Source organism: Gymnodraco acuticeps, unplaced genomic scaffold (genome assembly GCF_902827175.1).
Source record: "Gymnodraco acuticeps unplaced genomic scaffold, fGymAcu1.1, whole genome shotgun sequence".
NCBI classification, from domain to species: Eukaryota; Metazoa; Chordata; class Actinopteri; order Perciformes; family Bathydraconidae; genus Gymnodraco; species Gymnodraco acuticeps.
In genome coordinates this window covers 93124-114554 of record NW_022991000.1, presented here as the reverse complement: position 1 = coordinate 114554, position 21431 = coordinate 93124, and the positions used below count along the sequence as shown (strand labels likewise).

At 41.3% G+C, this 21431-nt stretch overlaps 2 protein-coding genes across 2 annotated transcripts; both read left to right on the top strand.

Moving 5' to 3' along the window:
* Positions 1-127: 127 nt before the first annotated feature.
* Positions 128-5574, top strand: tatdn1 (TatD DNase domain containing 1). Its single transcript, XM_034235959.1, is given in 13 exon segments — positions 128-339; positions 968-1033; positions 1111-1160; positions 1437-1500; positions 1584-1740; positions 2488-2529; positions 3265-3350; positions 3435-3475; positions 4166-4242; positions 4692-4707; positions 4709-4763; positions 5078-5204; positions 5347-5574. Coding segments are annotated over 13 exon segments (1029 nt in total). The 5' UTR covers positions 128-194; the 3' UTR covers positions 5450-5574.
* A 540-nt stretch (positions 5575-6114) lies between these two features.
* rnf139 (ring finger protein 139) lies at positions 6115-21173 on the top strand. The gene is given in 7 exon segments (XM_034235955.1): positions 6115-6642; positions 13228-13883; positions 15388-15535; positions 15636-15742; positions 18934-19185; positions 19836-20392; positions 20394-21173. Coding segments are annotated over 7 exon segments (2091 nt in total). The 5' UTR covers positions 6115-6479; the 3' UTR covers positions 20602-21173.
* Positions 21174-21431: the final 258 nt, after the last annotated feature.

The window sequence follows — 21431 nt, the reverse complement described above, 5'->3', positions numbered from 1 at the left end:
TATTTTATAAGCCTATCCCTTTTCCGTAAATTAACTAATATTGGCACCTAATGTAATGGAGTGCAAACTGCAACATTTCCTGTTGTAGAAATACAAAGATAATGTAGCATAAAATCAAAAAAAGTGGAATACCTTGTATGTACAGTAGTACTTAAGAAAATCAATTAAATTAGATTGTATCACTGGTATCAAGAATGTTACATAATTCTTACTATTTCAGAAATGTAACCCCTGTTACAGTTATTACGGTATGTAGCATGGGATTGCTGCTGAGAGCTGCATGTGTGCTTCTTTTCAGGAGGAGAGCTCTTACAACCATGGCTCAGCACAAATTCATTGGTGAGACACTTGTGTTTAATGAAAATGTTAATACAACAGTGAGAAGGTCAATAACTGAGTGTCAGTGTGTGTAAGTGAATTGTGTAAGAAGACAAGCCTGCATGTGATAGTTAGCATGATGCTAGTTTGAGTTAGCCCTGCTGAAAATGACAACACAGCACTCAAAGTTTGCAGCTGTGTGTGGAAACTTCTGATGGATTGTTTTAACTCCTGGTGACAGTTTATACTGCATTACTAATGCTATTACCTTTATCAGCTATTATTACGTTGGGATTAAAGTAAAGAATGCACCATTATGTCATTTACACCTTTTTATGTCACTCTTTTACATCCTTTCCCCTTTAATTCTCAAGTTTATTGTATGTTTCAATGTTGGAGGCTGGGATTTAAGATTTGCATTGCCCACAACTATTCGGTAGCTAATGTGCCTATGACAATAAGGTATTTGAATCTTAAATATTGAATCCAGATAGTGTCATGAAGGTTGATGTGGAACATTTAGATTTTACCTCTGTTAGATTCAACCGCTTAACCGTGTCTCTCATTGTGTAATTTCACTACGTACACTACCAATGACAATGAAGAAATGATAACAACAAAATTGACATTAAGAACCTTCCCTCTCCAGATATTGGTGTGAACCTGACAGATCCCATGTTCAGAGGACTCTACAGAGGGAAGCAGAAACATGACGGTGAGCAACTCCTTCACTTTTCACCTGTGTGCTGTTGAGAGCAGAACATCTGAGACATGTTGTGATTTTTTTGACAGATGACTTCAATCAGATCATTGACAGAGCGGTCACAACCGGAGTCAAAAAGGTAAGCCATGTCATCAACACTTTAACATAACTGTTACAGTTGTTGCAGCACAAGCAGCCTTTCTTCAGGGATTAGAATGCTGGTCGTCTTCTCTGTCCACCTCTTTAGTCAAAACTAAAATATTTTTGACAAATATTAAATCGATTGTCATATAATATTTCACCAAACCTTGAATGCCTGCACTACATTTGAATAATTGTTGTGGTACACGGACAAGCCATTTTAAAATTATATTTTTGTCTCATCATTTCTGTAAAACCTGGTGCTTTGTTACAGTTTATGATCACAGGAGGAAACCTTGAAGACAGCAAGGAGGCCCTGAAACTAGCGGAGACCAGAGGTGATGATAACAATGATGAATGAGCAAAATCGGTCTCTTCTCCTATATCTCTTTGTATTTTTCCTTTGTCATTGTTATTACAGATGAGTTCTGCTGCACGGTGGGCTGCCATCCCACCCGCTGCTCTGAGTTTGAGCAGAACGGAGAGTTGGAATACTTCTCAGGGCTGAGGGAGCTGGCCTCACACAGAGGGAAGGTGGTGGCCATCGGAGAGTGTGGACTAGGTGTGAGCTGCTGACAGTGCTGCGTTTGTAATATAACACAATAAGATGCAACACAGTGATGAAATGATTCACATTTCTATCCTCAATAAATGAGTTACTTATGGCTCCTTGCTTTTCTATACTACTGTGAGTGTCAACATGTTATTGGAATACATATTTTATATTTAATAATTCATTATTAAAGGTATAATATGTAAAATGAATGCATCTAAACACGACATATATCTTATCCAATATCCACAACCCAGATACATTTGTTAGTTAGTCCATTCTATCTGGTCGTGACGTGGCTGTCTGCCAGAAGCTGTAATTAATGTACTTTTTATCCAGTTATAAGCCACACTTTTACATTTGAACTTGACCAAAATGAGCAAAAACGATGTGAGCAACTGGGCTAGCAGCCTCTTCAATACGTCTGTGTTCTGCCAAACTGCATCCGTGAAATTAATTGATTCAGTGTTTTAACCAGTTTTCTTGACTCTGAGAACAACTCCTGGTAAACACTTCCTGAATGATGAATAGTGAAGGATTTCTAAAAGGAGGATGCTGACGGAAAGGACAAACTATGACGATCCCATGTTACTTCCAATGCCACCAGATTCTGTCTTTCCATTGTTTTGATTAAGAAACCACTTTTGGCAACACTTTACATATTATGCCTTAGAGTCCCAAGTGTGGGAGTAAGATGTGTGGGTCGTATCAAAAAGTATTTATTTTGTTTAGTTATATGTTGATGCCGATTGTCTTTTTTCCGTTTTTCCAGATTTGACAGGTTGGAGTTTTGCCCAAAAGAGACTCAACTAAAGTAAGGTTATTTGTTTTATTTGCATATTAACTTTCAGTGTTTGCATGTGCTGTTTAGGCCTTTAAAGTGTACTTTCTGGCAGTTGTGATGCCTCATCAATAGTTTTGGGTTTTGTCACTGAGAAGTTTAATCAGAAACTTGGAAATTAAGATTTCTCCTTCTAACAATTTTAAATTAAACTAACATTTTCAAATGAATTCAAATGCTTTTTGGAGGTTTCAAATATATCCAGTGCATCCTACAATTGCAGATGTTCTGATGCCTTCCAAGCATGGACAGAAAGGCTTGTTAAACTTAATGTTAGAAATGCACTTAATGATTATTTTCCTCAACATCTTGTCTATTCATTATTTGTTTCTTAATTGTTTGTCAAAAAAGTATAAGGAACATGTCCACTGCAAATTCCCAGACCACAGAGACATCTTAACATGTGTTGTTGTGTCCGACCAGCAGAGAAAAACACATGTAAAGGTGAAGCAATTGGATATACAACTCAAAAGCAGCAAATCCTCACATCAAGGAAGCTGGGAACTCCACGAGTTGGCCTTTTAGTTTGATACATTATGAATCACTCATCAACATTTGTCTATTCATCTTTTGTTGATATACTCCTTGATATTTCAACTGTTTTAGCACTAATTGGAAATAAATAAAGCATTGTTACTGTCCATACTCCACAATGATAACAATAAGTACAGCCCTGAAAGAAAGCCCTCTGTTCTTGGTGTGTAACAGATACTTTGAGAAGCAGTTTGAGCTGGCAGAGGAGAGCAGGCTGCCCATGTTCCTGCACTGCAGAAACTCCCACCAGGAGTTCATCGGTGGGTTTCTGCTCCAGGAGGTCTGCTGCATGAGAGGGACTCTTTACACAATCACCTTACCGTCCATTTGTCTTTGCTTGACAGAAATCATGAAGAAGAATCGGGACAGATGTGTTGGAGGAGTGGTGAGGACACTGTTCTTTATTTTTATTAAGCTATCTTTTTGGGCAAGAGGGTCTTTATTGGACATCTCAGGGGTGAAATGGGGAGACAGGGGAGGACGTTACTGGCAAGTCTCAGCCTGCTCGGGTTTTGAACCAGCTTACTAGGCAGCGGTGACTGCATATGAGCCGCCAGCTCGAACTGCTGAGCTATCCGGCGGCCCAGATCATTTGTTTTATACTTGTTTATTACTCTAGTATATACGCCACACTGTTCTCTACAGTTAGCTGTTTAGCTAAAGTACACAAGAAAGTATTGCACTAATAGATTTATAAACATCAAAAATTACATTTTATATGTACGTTTTACTTCAAGATGTGGTGGAGGCTGTCTTGAAATTGTTTTGATTAGCTTTGTATCACTCTTCAGTGTCCATTGTGCATTGCATTGTGGGATACTAGAAAAGTTAGAGTTTACAGGAAGAGATTAATTTAATCCACACATTTTAAATTACAGTAAAATGTATACTCCTGTAAAACCGTGTTACTATTTTAGAATGCGCTATGATGATACTAATTATCATAAACCAGTTGCTTTAAAATGTTAAAACAAATGCAATAATCATGATAAATACAAATGCAGTCATCAAAATGAAATGATTAAGTTGTCAATTGGAATATGATGGTCCAGCTACCTGTAATCTCTCCTCTCAGGTCCACTCATTTGACGGGACAGCAGAGGACGCTGCTGCCCTCATCGACCTGGACCTCTACATTGGAATAAATGGATGGTGAGAGGAGTTTGTTTTCTGCTGAATCAGACAACCCTAACCTCATCTGGGCTCAGCTACACAGATCTAATACACCCAATATCTGATGAGTGCCTACAAAGCAGACTATTGCCTTAAAGCTGGGAAATCTGCAGCTGCTTACATGTTATGGAGGAGAAATATGTAATTCAATCTTTAGTGAAGGGAGATGTTTTAATGTGGAAGCATAACTCCTACAATATGCATTTTTGAGAGTTTTTTGTTAAACGTTTGTTCATGTAAAGTTTAAACTCTCATCAATAACATGGACAATACAGAGTCCTGATATTGAATATATGAAATACTGAAGATAAAACACTTTTCAGCTTTGTGGATTACACAGCAAAACCTCTGTTTTAAAACAATCAAACACCATTTTATTATTTATTACACAATAGTGCAACTTGAAATCTGTTTTATTTTATTTTCAGTTCCTTGAAAACAGAGGGCCAATATTGAAGCCATGAAGTCTATCCCCACTGAGAGACTCATGATAGAAACAGGTGAGATAAAGCGCGGGTTTATTGTGTCAAAGAAGGTATTTGAATCATATTCTTGAATCTTCAAATAAAGCTAAATACAGTAGCATAAAGCCACATGTTACTGTTACATTCTCAAAGTGAAATAGAACCAAGTATTATTGTTGTTTTGCAATCATCATTTATATCAGTTTTAAACATCCACCATGCTGTGTTTTTACTGCAGCATTATAGAAAATAAACTAACATTCTAGATATGTAGTGTATCACATTGCTGTTGTAAGGTTGCTAAGCAAACTATTCCATTTATTTATGCTTTGACACCGTCCTGCTCCCAGATGCTCCATGGTGCGGCGTAAAGAACACTCATGCAGGCTCCAAACACGTAAAAACTACATTTCCCACAAAGAAGAAATGGGAGGCAGGACACTGTCTGAAGGACAGGAATGAGCCCTGTCACATCATGTGAGTAATGTTGTGGTGAAGAAAGAGGGACAATTCCAATACAAATAAATTGACCAATTTGCAAGCGAGCAGAGATCAACGCTTTTAAATCACTTAAGCAATAACTGTAAATTGATGAGGTTTCACTATTTGTATTTTTCAGACAAGTGCTGGAGGTGATGGCAGCAGCGAGGGAGGAGGACCCTTTGGAGCTGTCCAACACCATCTACAACAACACCATCAGAGTGTTCTTCAGCTCCAGCTGAGGATGGAGCAGGAGACACATTCAGGAGACGGACTACTGTGTGTGTGTGTGTGTGTGCGCGTGTGTGGTTGTGTGTGATGTGTGTGTGTGTGTGTGTGTGTGTGTGTGTGTGTGTGGGGTGTGTGTGTGTGTGTGTGTGTGTGTGTGTGTGTGTTGTGTGTGTGTGTGTGTGTGTGTGTGTGTGTGTGTGGTGTGTGTGTGTGTGTGTGTGTGGTGTGTGTGTGTGTGTGTGTGGTGTGTGTGTGTGTGTGTGACAATGGTTGATAAACTCTCCCTTTGCCAATTTTGAATTGTCAAATAGTTTCTGGTCTTATTCTAAAATAAAAAAGTGTTTTCCCTGAATGCATTTACAATTGGTTATTTTTTTTATGTTTCGTGTACACCACGAGTACAAGGTCAGCCTCCATTTTCCTGTAATTAGAAGAACTATGCACAAAATGGGAAATATAAAGGGTTTTATAATTAAATAAATACAATTAAAATAACAGCATTGTAACAGATTCAATTGAACATGTTTTTAAAACAACAAATGCAACATTCCTTTGTGTAGGACAAAGTCTTTTTTTGTTTTTATGTGATATTACAGATTTTCAAAATGTAAACGATTGTTTTTAAAGCTACGTCAGCTGCCACACCCACTGACGCAGGAAGTTACGTCACGTTACGTCGGAACCAACAGCCTGGCAACTTCTGCGGTGTTCCCAAAGCAACCAAATTGTCATTCAAGAATGATCCTAATATTTTAAACGATAACTGACGAGACGGGATTGGGGCAGGAGTCTGAAGTGTAACTGTTGGAGCCATAACTCTCCTGATGGGAGCAGCCACACATTAAACAGAAGAAGAAGAAGCAGCAACAGGAGGTTTAGCTGGGAGGACATGGCGGACGTCAGCAGGTTACAAGCTATCGCCTAAACGCCTAAACGCCAGGGAAAGCGAAACCGAAGCGGCTGCAGGAGGACCTTCATTTAGTTTAATGTTACATGGATAGCCGGAGCTCCTCAGGACTGTTCGCCCTACACTGAACCTGCATGGCGTCCACTCAAGTCCGGCTAGGCCAGCAGGCCTTAGCGGTACTTGATGTGGCTCTGCGAGTTCCCTGTATCTTTATTATCGACGCCATTTTTAACTCTTACTACGACCCAGGTTCGGGATGGGCCGGGGCGATGGGGAAGGTGTTGGTCAGAGTCATGGGTGAGTATTTGAAAGTCCAGAACAGGAGCCTCCATATAGTGTCAACAACAGCTAAGCTAACTGACAGCTAAGCTAACTCTTAGCCTGTCATCAGTGTGGAGCTATGTCAACTGTCACACCGACTAAAGCCGACTTAACCACGGGCTATAACATCAATAAAAGCCTGCCACTTCCCACATGGTGCTAAAATAGTTAACCTCAAACGTAATTCAGTCTAAGTTGATGCTCAATATTCGCTATAAGATTAGCTAACCGCTAACTTCAGGTATTTGTAATCTCAGGTGTCGTGTCAAATTCTGTGTCGACGCCGGAATCCAGCGGTGGTCCTTCAAGTAGCCTATCTCTGGGGGACATTAGGAAGCCTAGCACCTGACTGTAAAAAAACACTTTTTTGTATCCTTGTAACCTTGACCTGAACTCTTATCTTATCAGAACCAGGGTCTGGGCTCTGTGAAGTTGAGGTTCTTAACCTTGTTGGCAGGTGTCCCCCTACAGCCTGTCAGATAAACTACCCTTCCTCCCTTATCAACACCGCCTGTCATGTTGCAAATATGATCTAAACTCATTTAAAACTGGGTGTTTTTTACACTCATGATTACACCAAAGTGGATATTGCTGCAACTCATACGTTTGCCAATATGGTCAATATATGATGTTCTACAAGTACTTCTTGGAGTGGCAGAAACTTGACAATTATGTATCCATTAGTTTAATATGTACACCCAGTTGCCAATTTATAAGTTACCCTAGCTAAAACGAATCTGATCTTTTTAGTTTAGGTAGTTTTTGTGAACCAATAATCACTTTTAGTTGAATACTTCACTGATTATCTGTTTAATTAAGCTTTTACAATAGTTTACCAATTACCTTTAGCTGAGCGTACTATTTCAAGTAGGTTCATGAAATATTTCTGAGCTAATTAACAATCTTTCATATACCCTTGGTAAGGGATCAGTGCTGTATACTGTAGGACTTGGTGTAGGCATCTGGGATAATAGCAAAAATGATATTGCAAAAAACCACTAGGGCTGCAACCAAAGATTATCTTTATTCCATTCCTGATAATTGTTAGTCCGTAAAATAGTCAAAAAGGCCCATGACAGTTTCCAAAAGCCCAGGTTGACTTGCCTAAATGTCTTGTTTTTGTCTCACTAACAGTACCAAACTCAAATCTATTCAGTTATTTATCAGAGAGAACCAGCCTCTCTCCGTGAGTCATTAGCAGAAAACACTGTTCCCAGACAAACATCTACCACGTTATATAACTGTCCATTTGTACAGCTAGAAGACCTTTGAACAGCGTAGGCTCAATGGAAGTCCTTTTGGTGTTAGCACTCAGGGTTTAGAGGGGCAAGGGGCTAATAAGGTTAAAGTCAACCAACAAGATCATGTTACCTCAGCCACAATCTTTTGATGTTTGTACATGCACACAAACAAAGACTATCTAAACTAGACTTTGGGAAATAACGATAAAATAAAAGAACAGTATTTCAATCAATTCCAATGAAGACATCCACAAATACCTCTGGTACAACAAAGTTCACGGCCCTGAGTCAATGTAGTCATTGAACTCTGAAAGCTGGTCCACGGTTAACTCTGTCTCTGTGCTCCTCAGACAGTTACAGGTTCATGTTGGAAGGGAACTAAGGTCAAAGTGGAACACAAGCAGTGGGATATAAGGACAGTGAAAGCCAGTAAACTGACCTAAAGATGAGAGCAAAGAGTAAACTGTTGCTGCTACTCAGTTTTCAGATGACGTGAGTCTAGTTTTGCTGTGTTCAGTTTAATATCTTAGTTTGTATCTGCTGAGACCCCAACTGTTTTTGTTACAGCTCAAAACGACTTTATGTAGAGGCCTTGAGGTACACAAGTAAATAGTAAAAGTGTATTCATTAGGAAACCAAAACAAGTTTAAACTCTGTAACTTGCGTCGTGAACAGAACATAATTCTATCATTTGATATAACTTATTACTGCATTGCCAAGATACAAATAGAAATGCCAAGGACCGTCTGACCGGTTCCTCCCGTTCCCTTCAATAACTGTGCTGATTTATGTTAGAAAACAAACATGTCATGACGGTCATGCATGACGAAGATAAGGGCAAAACAAACAGTATATAGTTGATGCTACACACTCTTATGTGTATTGTTGAAGGCATTCCTTTCACACTCAGGCTCATTCAATCTGAGGACTCTTTAAGTAGAGACATACATACTGATATACACCTGAACATCAGCAGGAGAGGACTCTTAAAGTAGAGACACTACATACTGATATACACCTGAACATCAGCAGGAGAGGACTCTTTAAAGTAGAGACACTACATACTGATACACCTGAACATCAGCAGGAGAGGACTCTTTAAAGTAGAGACACTACATACTGATATACACCTGACATCAGCAGGAGAGGACTCTTTAAAGTAGAGACACTACATACTGATATACACCTGAACATCAGCAGGAGAGGACTCTTTAAAGTAGAGACACTACATACTGATATACACCTGAACATCAGCAGAGAGAGGACTCTTTAAAGTAGAGACACTACATACTGATATACCACCTGAACATCAGCAGGAGAGGACGCTTAAGAGTAGAGACACTACATACTGAATACACACTGAACATCAGCAGGAGAGGACTTCTTTAAAGTAGAGACACTACATACTGATATACACCTGAACATCAGCAGGAGAGGACTCTTTAAAGTAGAGACACTACATACTGATATACACCTGAGCATCAGCAGGAGAGGACTCTTTAAAGTAGAGACACTACATACTGATATACACCTGAGCATCAGCAGGAGAGGACTCTTTAAAGTAGAGGACAACTACATACTGATATACACCTGAACATCAGCAGGAGAGGACTCTTTAAAGTAGAGACACTACATACTGATATACCACCTGAACATCAGCAGGAGAGAGGACTCTTTAAAGTAGAGACACTACATACTGATATACACCTGAACATCAGCAGGGACTCTTTAAAAGTAGAGACACTACATACTGATATACACCTGAACATCAGCAGAGAGGATCTTTAAAGTAGAGACACTACATACTGATATACACCTGAACATCAGCAGGAGAGGACTCTTTAAAGTAGAGACACTACATACTGATATACACCTGAACATCAGCAGGAGAGTACTCTTTAAAGTAGAGACAACTACATACTGATATACACCTGAACAATCAAGCAGGGAGAGGGACTCTTTAAGTAGAGACACTACATACTGATATACCCTGAAGCATCACAGGAGAGGGACTCATTTAAAGTAGAGACACTACATACTGATATACACCTGAACATCAGCAGGAGAGGACTCTTTAAAGTAGAGACACTACATACTGATATACACCTGAACATCAGCAGAGAGGACTCTGTAAAGTAGAGACACTACATACTGAATACACCTGAACATCAGCAGGAGAGGACTCTTTAAAGTAGAGACACTACATACTGATATACACCTGAACATCAGCAGGAGAGGACTCTTTAAAGTAGAGACATCTACATACTGATATACACCTGAACATCAGCAGGAGAGGACTCTTTAAAGTAGAGACACTACATACTGATATACACCTGAACATCAGCAGGAGAGGACTCTTTAAAGTAGAGACACTACATACTGATATACACCTGAACATCAGCAGGAGAGGACTCTTTAAAGTAGAGACACTACATACTGATATACACCTGAACATCAGCAGGAGAGGACTCTTTAAAGTAGAGACACTACATACTGATATACACCTGAACATCAGCAGGAGAGGACTCTTTAAAGTAGAGACACTACATACTGATATACACCTGACATCAGCAGGAGAGGACTCTTTAAAGTAGAGACACTACATACTGATATACACCTGAACATCAGCAGGAGAGGACTCTTTAAAGTAGAGACACTACATACTGATATACACCTGACATCAGCAGGAGAGGACCTTAAAGTAGAGACACTAATACTGATAACACCGTGAACATCAGCAGGAAGGACTCTTTAAAGTAGAGACATCTACATACTGATATACACCTGAACATCAGCAGGAGAGGACTCTTTAAAGTAGAGACACTACATACTGATATACACCTGAACATCAGCAGGAGAGGACTCTTTAAAGTAGAGACATCTACATACTGATATACACCTGAACATCAGCAGGAGGAAGGACTCTTTAAAGTAGAGACACTACATACTGATATACACCTGAACATCAGCAGGTAGAGGACTCTTTAAAGTAGAGACACTACATACTGATATACACCTGAACATCAGCAGGAGAGGACTCTTTAAAGTAGAGACACTACATACTGATATACACCCTGAACATCAGCAGGAGAGAACTCTTTAAAGTAGAGACACTACATACTGATATACACCTGAACATCAGCAGGAGAGGACTCTTTAAAGTAGAGACACTACATACTGATATACACCTGAACATCAGCAGGAGAGGACTCTTTAAAGTAGAGACACTACATACTGATATACACCTGAACATCAGCAGGAGAGGACTCTTTTAAAGTAGAGACACTACATACTGATATACACCTGAGCATCAGCAGGAGAGGACTCTTTAAAGTAGAGAACACTACATACTGATATACACCTGAACATCAGCAGGAAGAAGGACTTTTTAAAGTAGAGACCACTACCATACTGATATACACCTGAACACTCGCAGGAGAGGACTCTTTAAAGTAGAGACATATACTGATATACACCTGAACATCAGCAGGAGAGGACTCTTTAAAGTAGAAGGACACTACCATACTGATATACACCTGAACATCAGCAGGAGAGGACTCTTTAAAGTAGAGACCCCTACATACTGATATAACCGCTGAACATCAGCAGGAGAGGACTCTTTAAAGTAGAGACACTACATACTGATATACACCTGAACATCAGCAGGAGAGGACCTCTTTAAAGTAGAGACACTACATACTGATATACACCTGAACATCAGCAGGAGAGGACTCTTTAAAGTAGAGACACTACATACTGATATACACCTGAACATCAGCAGGAGAGGACTCTTTAAAGTAGAGACACTACATACTGATATACACCTGAACATCAGCAGGAGAGGACTCTTTAAAGTAGAGACACTACATACTGATATACACCTGAACATCAGCAGGAGAGGACTCTTTAAAGTAGAGACACTACATACTGATATACACCTGAACATCAGCAGGAGAGGACTCTTTAAAGTAGAGACACTACATACTGATATACACCTGAACATCAGCAGGAGAGGACTCTTTAAAGTAGAGACTACATACTGATATACACCTGAACATCAGCAGGAGAGGACTCTTTAAAGTAGAGACACTACATACTGATATACACCTGAACATCAGCAGGAGAGGACTCTTTAAAGTAGAGACACTACATACTGATATACACCTGACATCAGCAGGAGAGGACTCTTTAAAGTAGAGACACTACATACTGATATACACCTGAACATCAGCAGAGAGGACTCTTTAAAGTAGAGACACTACATACTGATATACACCTGAACATCAGCAGGAGAGGACTCTTTAAAGTAGAGACTCTACATACTGATATACACCTGAACATCAGCAGGAGAGGACTCTTTAAAGTAGAGACACTACATACTGATATACACCTGAACATCAGCAGGAGAGGGACTCTTTAAAGTAGAGACTCTACATACTGAAATACACCTGAACATCAGCAGGAGAGGACTCTTTAAAGTAGAGACACTACATACTGATATACACCTGAACATCAGCAGAGAGGACTCTTTAAAGTAGAGACACTACATACTGATATACACCTGAACATCAGCAGGAGAGGACTCTTTAAAGTAGAGACACTACATACTGATATACACCTGAACATCAGCAGGAGAGGACTCTTTAAAGTAGAGACACTACATACTGATATACACCTGAACATCAGCAGGAGAGGACTCTTTAAAGTAGAGACACTACATACTGATATACACCTGAACATCAGCAGGAGAGGACTCTTTAAAGTAGAGACTCTATATACTGATATACACCTGAAAATGAACAGAATAGGGCAGAAATATCTAGACTATTTGTCTCTGTTTGCTTCACTTTGCCCTGCTGCTTGTTGTATCTTTGACCTGTCAGGATTATTGCACTGAAAGCCGATTGTTCTCCTGCTAATCTCCTTTGTGTTTCGGGCACTCATGCCATTCTCTCTATAAGAACCATGTTTACATCCTTCACCTGTTTTTGCAGACAGCTTTAGCACGTTTCATATCAAACATTACAAGCTACAGTCGGCAGAAGTCTTCTGTTCATTTTCTATGTGTGACAGGAAGGGAGTTCCATCACGTCCATTTTTGCCTGATACTTCAGTTGCGAAATGTTTTGATATCTTACAGAATTATTATGTTTGAAGTATTATCTTAAACATAATATAGAATACCATGTATAGGCTGGGATATATCTGCAGCACCACAATACTTCATTGAGATATTTTCATAAATGTTGCCTTTACCAACATTTGCTGTGATTTGTATGAATTGTGCAGCCCTAATCCTCGCCTCTCTGCTGTGCCTCAGGTATCCTCATCTCCAGCATGGTGCTGCTGCTCTCTCAGAAAGCCTTGTTCAAGTTCTACACCCTCTTCTTTGCTGTGCTCCTCGGCATGGCAGCGGTGCTCATCAACTACTACGCCACCTCTCACATAGACTTCTACAGCGCCTACTACAAAGCGGCTCTGGGCTTCAGACTGGTGCCTAGAAACGGGCCGACGTTGTGGCTGGGCATGGCTGCCATCCAGCTTGTTTTTGGAGTGGGCTACGTGTTCCTTCTCAACCTCCAGTCGGTGTTCGCTGCTCTGGTGGTGCTGGACATCATGATCCCTCTGTGGGGGCTGATGATCGAGCTGCCCGTGGACGTGCGGCAGCTGGTGGCCGTGTTCTCGGGCCTGGCGCTGGCGCTCAACACGGCCGTGTGCCTGGCCATGAGGCTGAAATGGTTTTACTACTCGTGCCGGTACGTCTACCTGCTGGTGCGCCACATGTACCGGATCTACGGGCTGCAGCTGCTGCTGGAGGACACCTGGAAGAGGATCAGATTCCCAGACGTGCTGCGGGTGTTCTGGCTGACCCGGCTCACTGCCCAGGCGCTGATCCTGGTGTACGTGGTGCGGGCCGTGAGGAGGGAGAGCGGAGACGCTACAGGCAGTCTCACAGACGGAGGCTCCGACTCACAGGTGAGACCAGGACCATTGAGTCTGCTTTAAAGCTCATATCTGCCGGTCTTAAAACACTCAATTCATTCCCCTAGAAAAGGTATTGTTGGCTATTTATGTTTTGTTTTCGCTGTTGAAAATAAAGTAGGTTGTAAATATGTTATGTGTTTGCAAGCTGCTCTAGAAAGCGTTAAATGATCTATAAACTTAAAGTGTGATTTTGGCTCCAAGCCCTCCGGATTTATACAATGAACTGAATGGATATCCTTGTTATAAACAATTAGTAAGAACTGAGTTTGAATAAACCACCCTGGATGCATGTACTTAGACCTAGGGTGTTTAATCGTGGGTAGCTAGAGTATGGTAGATTTTCAAATGCTCCAACTAAATACCCAGTATTAGTTGCAAGCCCTTTTTCTATGAGAGGAGCTAGCAGCACTACTGTAGCTCCAAAAGTGTCTAAGTCAAAAAGTCGGCAACGCTGACAGACAATTGTTTACATTCAAAACCACTCTCCCCGAAGTTATCATCTTGAACAGAAACATATCATAATGAATGTAAACAAGAAACTTGTCTATTTTTTAATGTAAACAACAAACGTGGCTATTTGTAGTACTCACAGCTGTCAAGTTAGCAGTTTGTGATAAACTGTGTTCAGGTAGACGGGGCTTCCCTGGCTGCGAGGGAGTGCGTCGACTTTCAACCAGAAGGTTGTGGGTTTGATCCCAGCCTGTGCAGTCAACACGTCCATGTGTCCTTGGGCTTAATCAGTACTTCATCAGTTGCTCCCGACGGCATGGCCAACGGTGTTTGAATGTGTATGAATGTTAGTTCCTAGAGCAAGGGGCACTGCTCTGTCTGAATGAGGTGTGAAGGGGTGAATGATGACATGTAGTATGTAAAGCGCTTTGAGGGCTCGTAAAGACTGGATAAAGCGTTATATACGTACAGACCATTTACAGATGGGTCTTATCATTTTATTTAGCCCCAAAATTATAATGAAAATTAAAAAAACAATAATAATTAGACAATTAAAAAAACATTTGATTCAACAAACAGGAATACAAACAAAACGTACTTTGTGTTTTGTCTGAGAATTGGTTTATTAATTGCTGTCGATATGTAGAGAAATATATACACATTTTCCTTTTTTTGGAAAGACCAACTCGAGATTTAATGCATTACTATAAGCCGAGTGGCCCCTACTGTTTTTTTAAATCATTCTTTGACGATTATGACCGTAAATAACTTACATTCATTTTTTTATTTAAAAAGGCCATTAAACCCATTTTGTTAATTGCAGATGTGCAAAATATGAAGGTCAAAATGTCTGTACTCGGCACCAAAATGTGTAACGCCAAGCAAATGGCTTTCCCCTGGGAGGATTACATCTGGTACTAAGATCAGGAGTACTGCCTTCATGGAACGCCATATTATATCGTAGCTTGCATAATCTGAATACAAAGAGTAAAGGGAGCTCTAGGTGATGCTGACATGCTTCCTTGTGTGACCTCTCTGTTGCCAGGGTTACCTGTTGAGCTGGGATGTGTTCTGGGATCTGACCAGTAACCTGATCATCTCCGGCTGTGACTCCACGCTCACCGTGCTGGGGATGAGCGCCGTCATCTCCTCTGTGGCACACTACCTCGGCCTCAGCATCCTGGCCTTCATAGGTACGGCTGAGTGTGTGTCGTTTACAAACGTTGACTATCTGATGTAACTGCTCATAAGAAAGGTCCTGGAATGCAAATGTTGTCTCATGTTGACCCTCAGGCTCGACGGAGGAGGAGGACAAGCGTTTAGGCTTCGTAGCTCCTGTTCTGTTCTTCATCCTCGCCCTGCAGACCGGCCTCAGCAGCCTGGACCCCGAGGAACGCCTGGTAGGGGAAATGAGTCAATCGTTTCAGTTTGTCGACAGTTGGTTTATTACGATTTGACCTTTACTGATATTGTGGTTCACGCTCAACATTGTATTTGTAGTCTTATTTAAATGTCCTATTGGCAAAACTAGGTTAAGCTTTCTGAAGTAGATATGTCACAAATATGACACTTCGGTACCAAGTCGATGCCAACATTTGGAAAGTGCAGCATTATTGGCTTTGCTACAGCACAGGGAAGCATAAGACAAAAAGAAAAGTAATCAAGCTACCCAAATGTTTCCATTTTCTCTGCCCGTTTGCGTATTTTTATATATATATATATATACAGTGGCGTTTTTATATGTACAAAAGTGGTGGGGCACAAAAAACTTAGATGTCTATATATAAGCTTCTGCAGTGAGGTTCATGGCTGGTGAGGCTCTGACTCTTCAGGTTTACAAATATTATATTTTGACCTAAATCAAAATATAATATTATTTTCAAAAGCTTTTTTTTGTCTGATGCTTCAATTAATTTTAAACAGACAGTTCAACAAAAGGATACCCAAAAAATGTAATTTTATCATTTAAATATTGAATTATTCTCTCTTAGTAAGATCCCATTTTCAATACAATTGCGGTCTTACCTTGACATGAAGATGAAGTCCATTTGCCTATCCTTCTGGACAAAAATCTCTATTACTTTTTTGTAAAAGTCCTCCTTATGTTCTTGTAGTTTCAAAAGTCTATCATAAATCTGATCTAATCAATAGATTTATGATTAGAAAATTATAAAAGTAGGGTAGACATGTGGATATTATCCGGCTGAACAAAACGTGCATTTATCTAACAGGTCCCACAGACCTTATTTGGAGCTATTTTCTAAAATCCTATGGAGAAATCTCATTGCTTTTTTGTGGAGGGAAGCCATGCGCAGCTTACTTCCGGGTTGTAGGACGCCTCACTGCAGCTCTCTCTCCTCCTCTTCACACACCACACTTTTCGCGGCACATGTACTTACAGCCAATCAGCTCTGAATTATGTGAGATGATGTATGGTGGGGATGGCAGCACTATGCCCCTATGGTCATTATTTTTTTGCCACACACATTAAATAGGAAAATATTCTGAGCATGCGCAGTGTAGTTTTTACAGTCACCGTTCACTTAGACTGTGAGAGGGAGGGGCAGGATCGGGTTTTGTCCCACATGGCTCTAAACAGCTCAATCGGCACACACTGTAGACACTAATTAGAAGAACACAGACTAAAACAGAAATGTACAGACGAATCAGATGATTAAACATGATCTTAAAATATATTTAATATATTTTTTAATTTATTTTTTGCATTTTGTTGTAATCATTATTTTGAATACTTTCTGCTGACACTAGGTGGGGCTGTGCCCCATCTGCCCCTAATGTCCAGTCGCCACTGTATATATATATATATATATTAGGGGTGTAACGGTACACGTACCCGTACCGAAATTATTCGGTACGGGCCCTTCGGTTCGGTACAGGTGTGTACCGAAGTGTACCGAACGAATATAACGTTAAACGTAAAAAATTGAGAACGTAAACAACTTTTTGGAAGTAATCTCAGGTGCTGCGTCGCAGCATTCAGAGTAATTTGGTCACATTGGGTTCAACGCGTCATAGAGCGAGCAAGTCATTTCATTGGATGAGAGGCATACTATGAGAGCTGGTCAGAGGGATGCGTTCAAATGTAGTCAGTAATTTGAAGAACTGTCGAAAATTAATGGCGAACGCAGATAAAGTTGAGCTCGAAAATCCTCCAGCATCATTGAAGTCTCCGGTTTGGGAACATTTTGGTTTCGCAGTTACGTACAAGGATGAAGGACAAAGACAGGTGGACCGAACCAAAGCTGTTTGTCGGCATTGTTCAACTAACATTGGTTACGCGGCTGGCAATACATCAAACTTGCACACTCTTGAAAAGGCATCACTCGAACGTGAATATCACCGGTACCAAAAGAAAAAAGACTGAAGTGCAAACCCAACTCCCACTAGCATTTAAGCCTCCACCACTCGCAGAGAGTTCAGACAGAGCCAAAGCTATTACAAACGCCAAATATCCTTATGTTGCCATGTTAGCAAAGCGCTACCTGGCTGTATCTGCTACCTCTGTCCCTAGCGAGAGGGTGTTCTCCACAGCAGGAGACATTGTTAGTGCCAGCAGATCTGCCCTTTCGGCAAGCAATGTGGACAAGTTAATTTTTCTTTAAAAAAACATGAAAATACAATGACAAGCCAGTCCTAATGTCAAGCTGGCTGCTTAGGAACTAGTACAGTACAGTTCAAATACAGATTATTTCAGTTCATCGAAAAGCTGCACCTTAATGTTTATTTTATTATATTTTGTATTTATTTGAGTGAATATTCAGTTTAATAATAATTAAAAACCCAAAACTAATAGTTTATGTTTTGTGAGTACTAGTAGCCTACAGTAAAGTTCAAATACAGATTATTTCAGTTCATCGAAATGCTGCACCTTAATGTTTATTTTATTATATTTTGTATTTATTTGAGTGAATACATTATTCACAGTTTAATAATAATTAAAAAAATATATTTAAATATGTTTTGTTTTGTGAAAAAAAAATCTGCTGTACCGAAAACGTACCGAACCGAACCGTGACCAAAAAACCGAGGTACGTACCGAACCGAAATGTTTGTGAACCGTTACACCCCTAATATATATATATATATATATATATATAGTTGGATGTGCACGGACAGGCCCCTGAACAAAACTCCAGGAACAAGTCTTTTCCCATCACTTTTGCCTCGGAATCACAGATGCTTCAAGCATAGATCTGGCTTTGCTGTAGAATCTTAAAAGACGCAGTGACCTCACTATGGACACGTCCTGGGTACACCCCTTTTGCCCCCTGCTAGATAATAGCAGAGGGTTGGCATCGCACTCCTTGGTTAAATAACAGAGCAGCGCTAGGTTCTACTGAGTTTGATTACGGTGTGTTCAAGCTCTATTGAGTAAAAATGTGTATTGAGGGAGGGTATATACAAATGTTATCATGATATGTTTAAATACAGTGTTGTAAAATGTAGTTTTTGTTTCAGGAGCAGTATTAACAATTGATCTGATTATGTGGAAATCATCCTGTGTGTGAAAGTAGAGGACATCATTTAACATTTTGTATCAATGACGAGACCCTCTGGCTCTGATTTGCAGGTGCGCCTGAGTCGGAACATGTGCCTTCTGCTGACCGCCATCCTGCACTTCATCCACGGCATGACGGACCCCGTCCTGATGTCCCTCAGCGCCTCCCACGTCTCCTCGTTCCGCCGCCATTTCCCCGTCCTGCTGGTGTCCTCTGCGCTCTTCGTGCTCCCGGTGGTGCTCAGCTACGCCCTGTGGCACCACTACGCCCTCAACACCTGGCTGTTCGCCGTCACCGCCTTCTGCGTGGAGCTCTGCCTCAAGGTGAGTGGGAGAATCTGCTGCTACTTTAGTTTAAGAAGTGACACACAGATACCTACTATAAGTCTCATCAGTCTGTGAGGTTCAGTGTGTGAAATGTAAGGTCGCAATGTGTTCCCGTCAGTGTTTCCTTCTGTCTGTCTTCTCCTGGTGATCTCACATTATTCCAGCACTTTGTGGCTTTAAACCTCTTTCCTTTTCCTCTTTGTGTTTTTATTTTCTTTAAAGGACAATATTAAGCTGTCTAACAATCTCAAATGTTATGCACCCTCAATATATAAAGATGAATATTCAAAAAGTATTCCACTGTGTTTGCTGATGGAGTGTCAGACAGTGCTAAAGTTCAAATCAGCGGATTGACATGACTGCACAGTCAGAGCGTCCTTATCAGCAGTCTGCTATCCAAACCTCTGAATGTCCAAATGTATCAATCAGAATCCAGTATTCTAATAAGCCATGTAATAATCTGTGATAAAAGATTGAAGTTCACCCACTTCCCCTCCGTCTTTTCACTTTTGAAACTGAAAATACTCAAATCATTTTTGGCCCTTTTGAAAATATAAATAAATTGGTGATGGTTCATTTGCAGATAAGAGCAGAAAACGTTGTTTCTGTTTGTGTAGTTATCTGAAACAGTTTCTATTTCCCTGCAGGTGGTGGTGTCCCTGACTGTCTACGGCCTCTTCATGGTGGACGGCTTCTCCAACGTCCTGTGGGAGAAGCTGGACGACTACGTGTACTACGTTCGCTCCTCGGGCAACATCATCGAGTTCCTGTTTGGCGTCATCATGTTCGGCAACGGCGCCTACACCATGATGTTCGAGTCGGGCAGCAAGATCCGCGCCTGCATGATGTGCCTGCACGCCTACTTCAACATCTACCTGCAGGCCAAGAACGGCTGGAAGACCTTCATCAACCGCCGCACGGCCGTCAAGAAGATCAACTCGCTGCCGGAGATGCGCGGCGACCAGCTGAGGGACATCGAGGACGTGTGCGCCATCTGCTACCAGGAGTTCGCCACCTCGGCACGCATCACTCCCTGCCACCACTACTTCCACGCGCTGTGCCTGAGGAAGTGGCTCTACATCCAGGACACGTGCCCCATGTGCCACCAGAGGGTGTACGTGGAGGACGAGAGCCGGGACAGAGCGGCGTTCTCCAACAACAACGGGGGCTACGCAGCGCCGCAGGACGTCGCTGCTGAGGCAGAGGGGGGGGGACCAGCACGGACAAGAGGACGCAGAGCTGCCGGGGGAGGGAGGGGCAGCTGGGGGTCAGGCTGCGGGGGAGCCGGACAACGAGCTGCTGGAGGACAACGACAGCATAGAGTACGACGAGGACGAGTGGGGGACGCAAAACGGCAACGCACACATAGAAGAAGACTATATCAACGACGACACAGACTCCACCGAGGACTGACAGCAAGAGATCTATAGAGAGAAATATACATATATCTTTATTATATTTAAGTTAAAAAATAATTATAAAACACTATCTTAATTTGTTCTTCAAAAATGTCAGGGATATCATTCTCCGTTTCCTCTTTAGTCTCTTTTTGATTTGGGATGACTCTATAAGGGCTCATGGAAAGAGTAACTGCTGCTCTCGTTCTGTGTGTGTGAGGGAGGACTGCATGATATACACCAACAACTCCTAAGGTTATTTTTTTATAATTGTATCCCCAAATGATCGGAGATATATATCTTGCTATGCGGGCACAGCTGTCTCAACACGTTTTCCCCCAATGCCTCAAAGCTGATGCGCATGACTGAGTCAGCATCATGTATGTTCTGCAGCACGTATGTTAGCAGGTGTGGAAATATATTTTCGTCCAAAGAAAAGAAAAATAATTTAGATCACAACTTTGTTTCGATTTGTGCAGCCCCTGTGTGTGTGTGTGTGTGTGTGTGTGTGTGTGTGTGTGTGTGTGTGTGTGTGTGTGTGTGTGTGTGTGTGTGTGTGTGTGTGTGTGTGTGTGTGTGTGTGTGTGTGTGTGTGTGTGTGTGTGTGTGTGTGTGTGTGTGTGTGTGTGTGTGTGTGGTGTGTGTGTGTGTTGTGTGTGTGTGTGTGTGTGTGTGTGGTGTGTGTGTGTGTGTGTGTGTGTGTGTGTGTGTGTGTGTGTGTGGTGTTGTGTGTGTGTGTGTGTGTGTGTGTGTGTGTGTGTGTGTGTGTGTGTGTGTGTGTGTGTGTGTGTGGAGCCCGAGGCATGTTGCGCGTCAAGCAGTTTGTTTCCAACCTGCTGCTCTTAT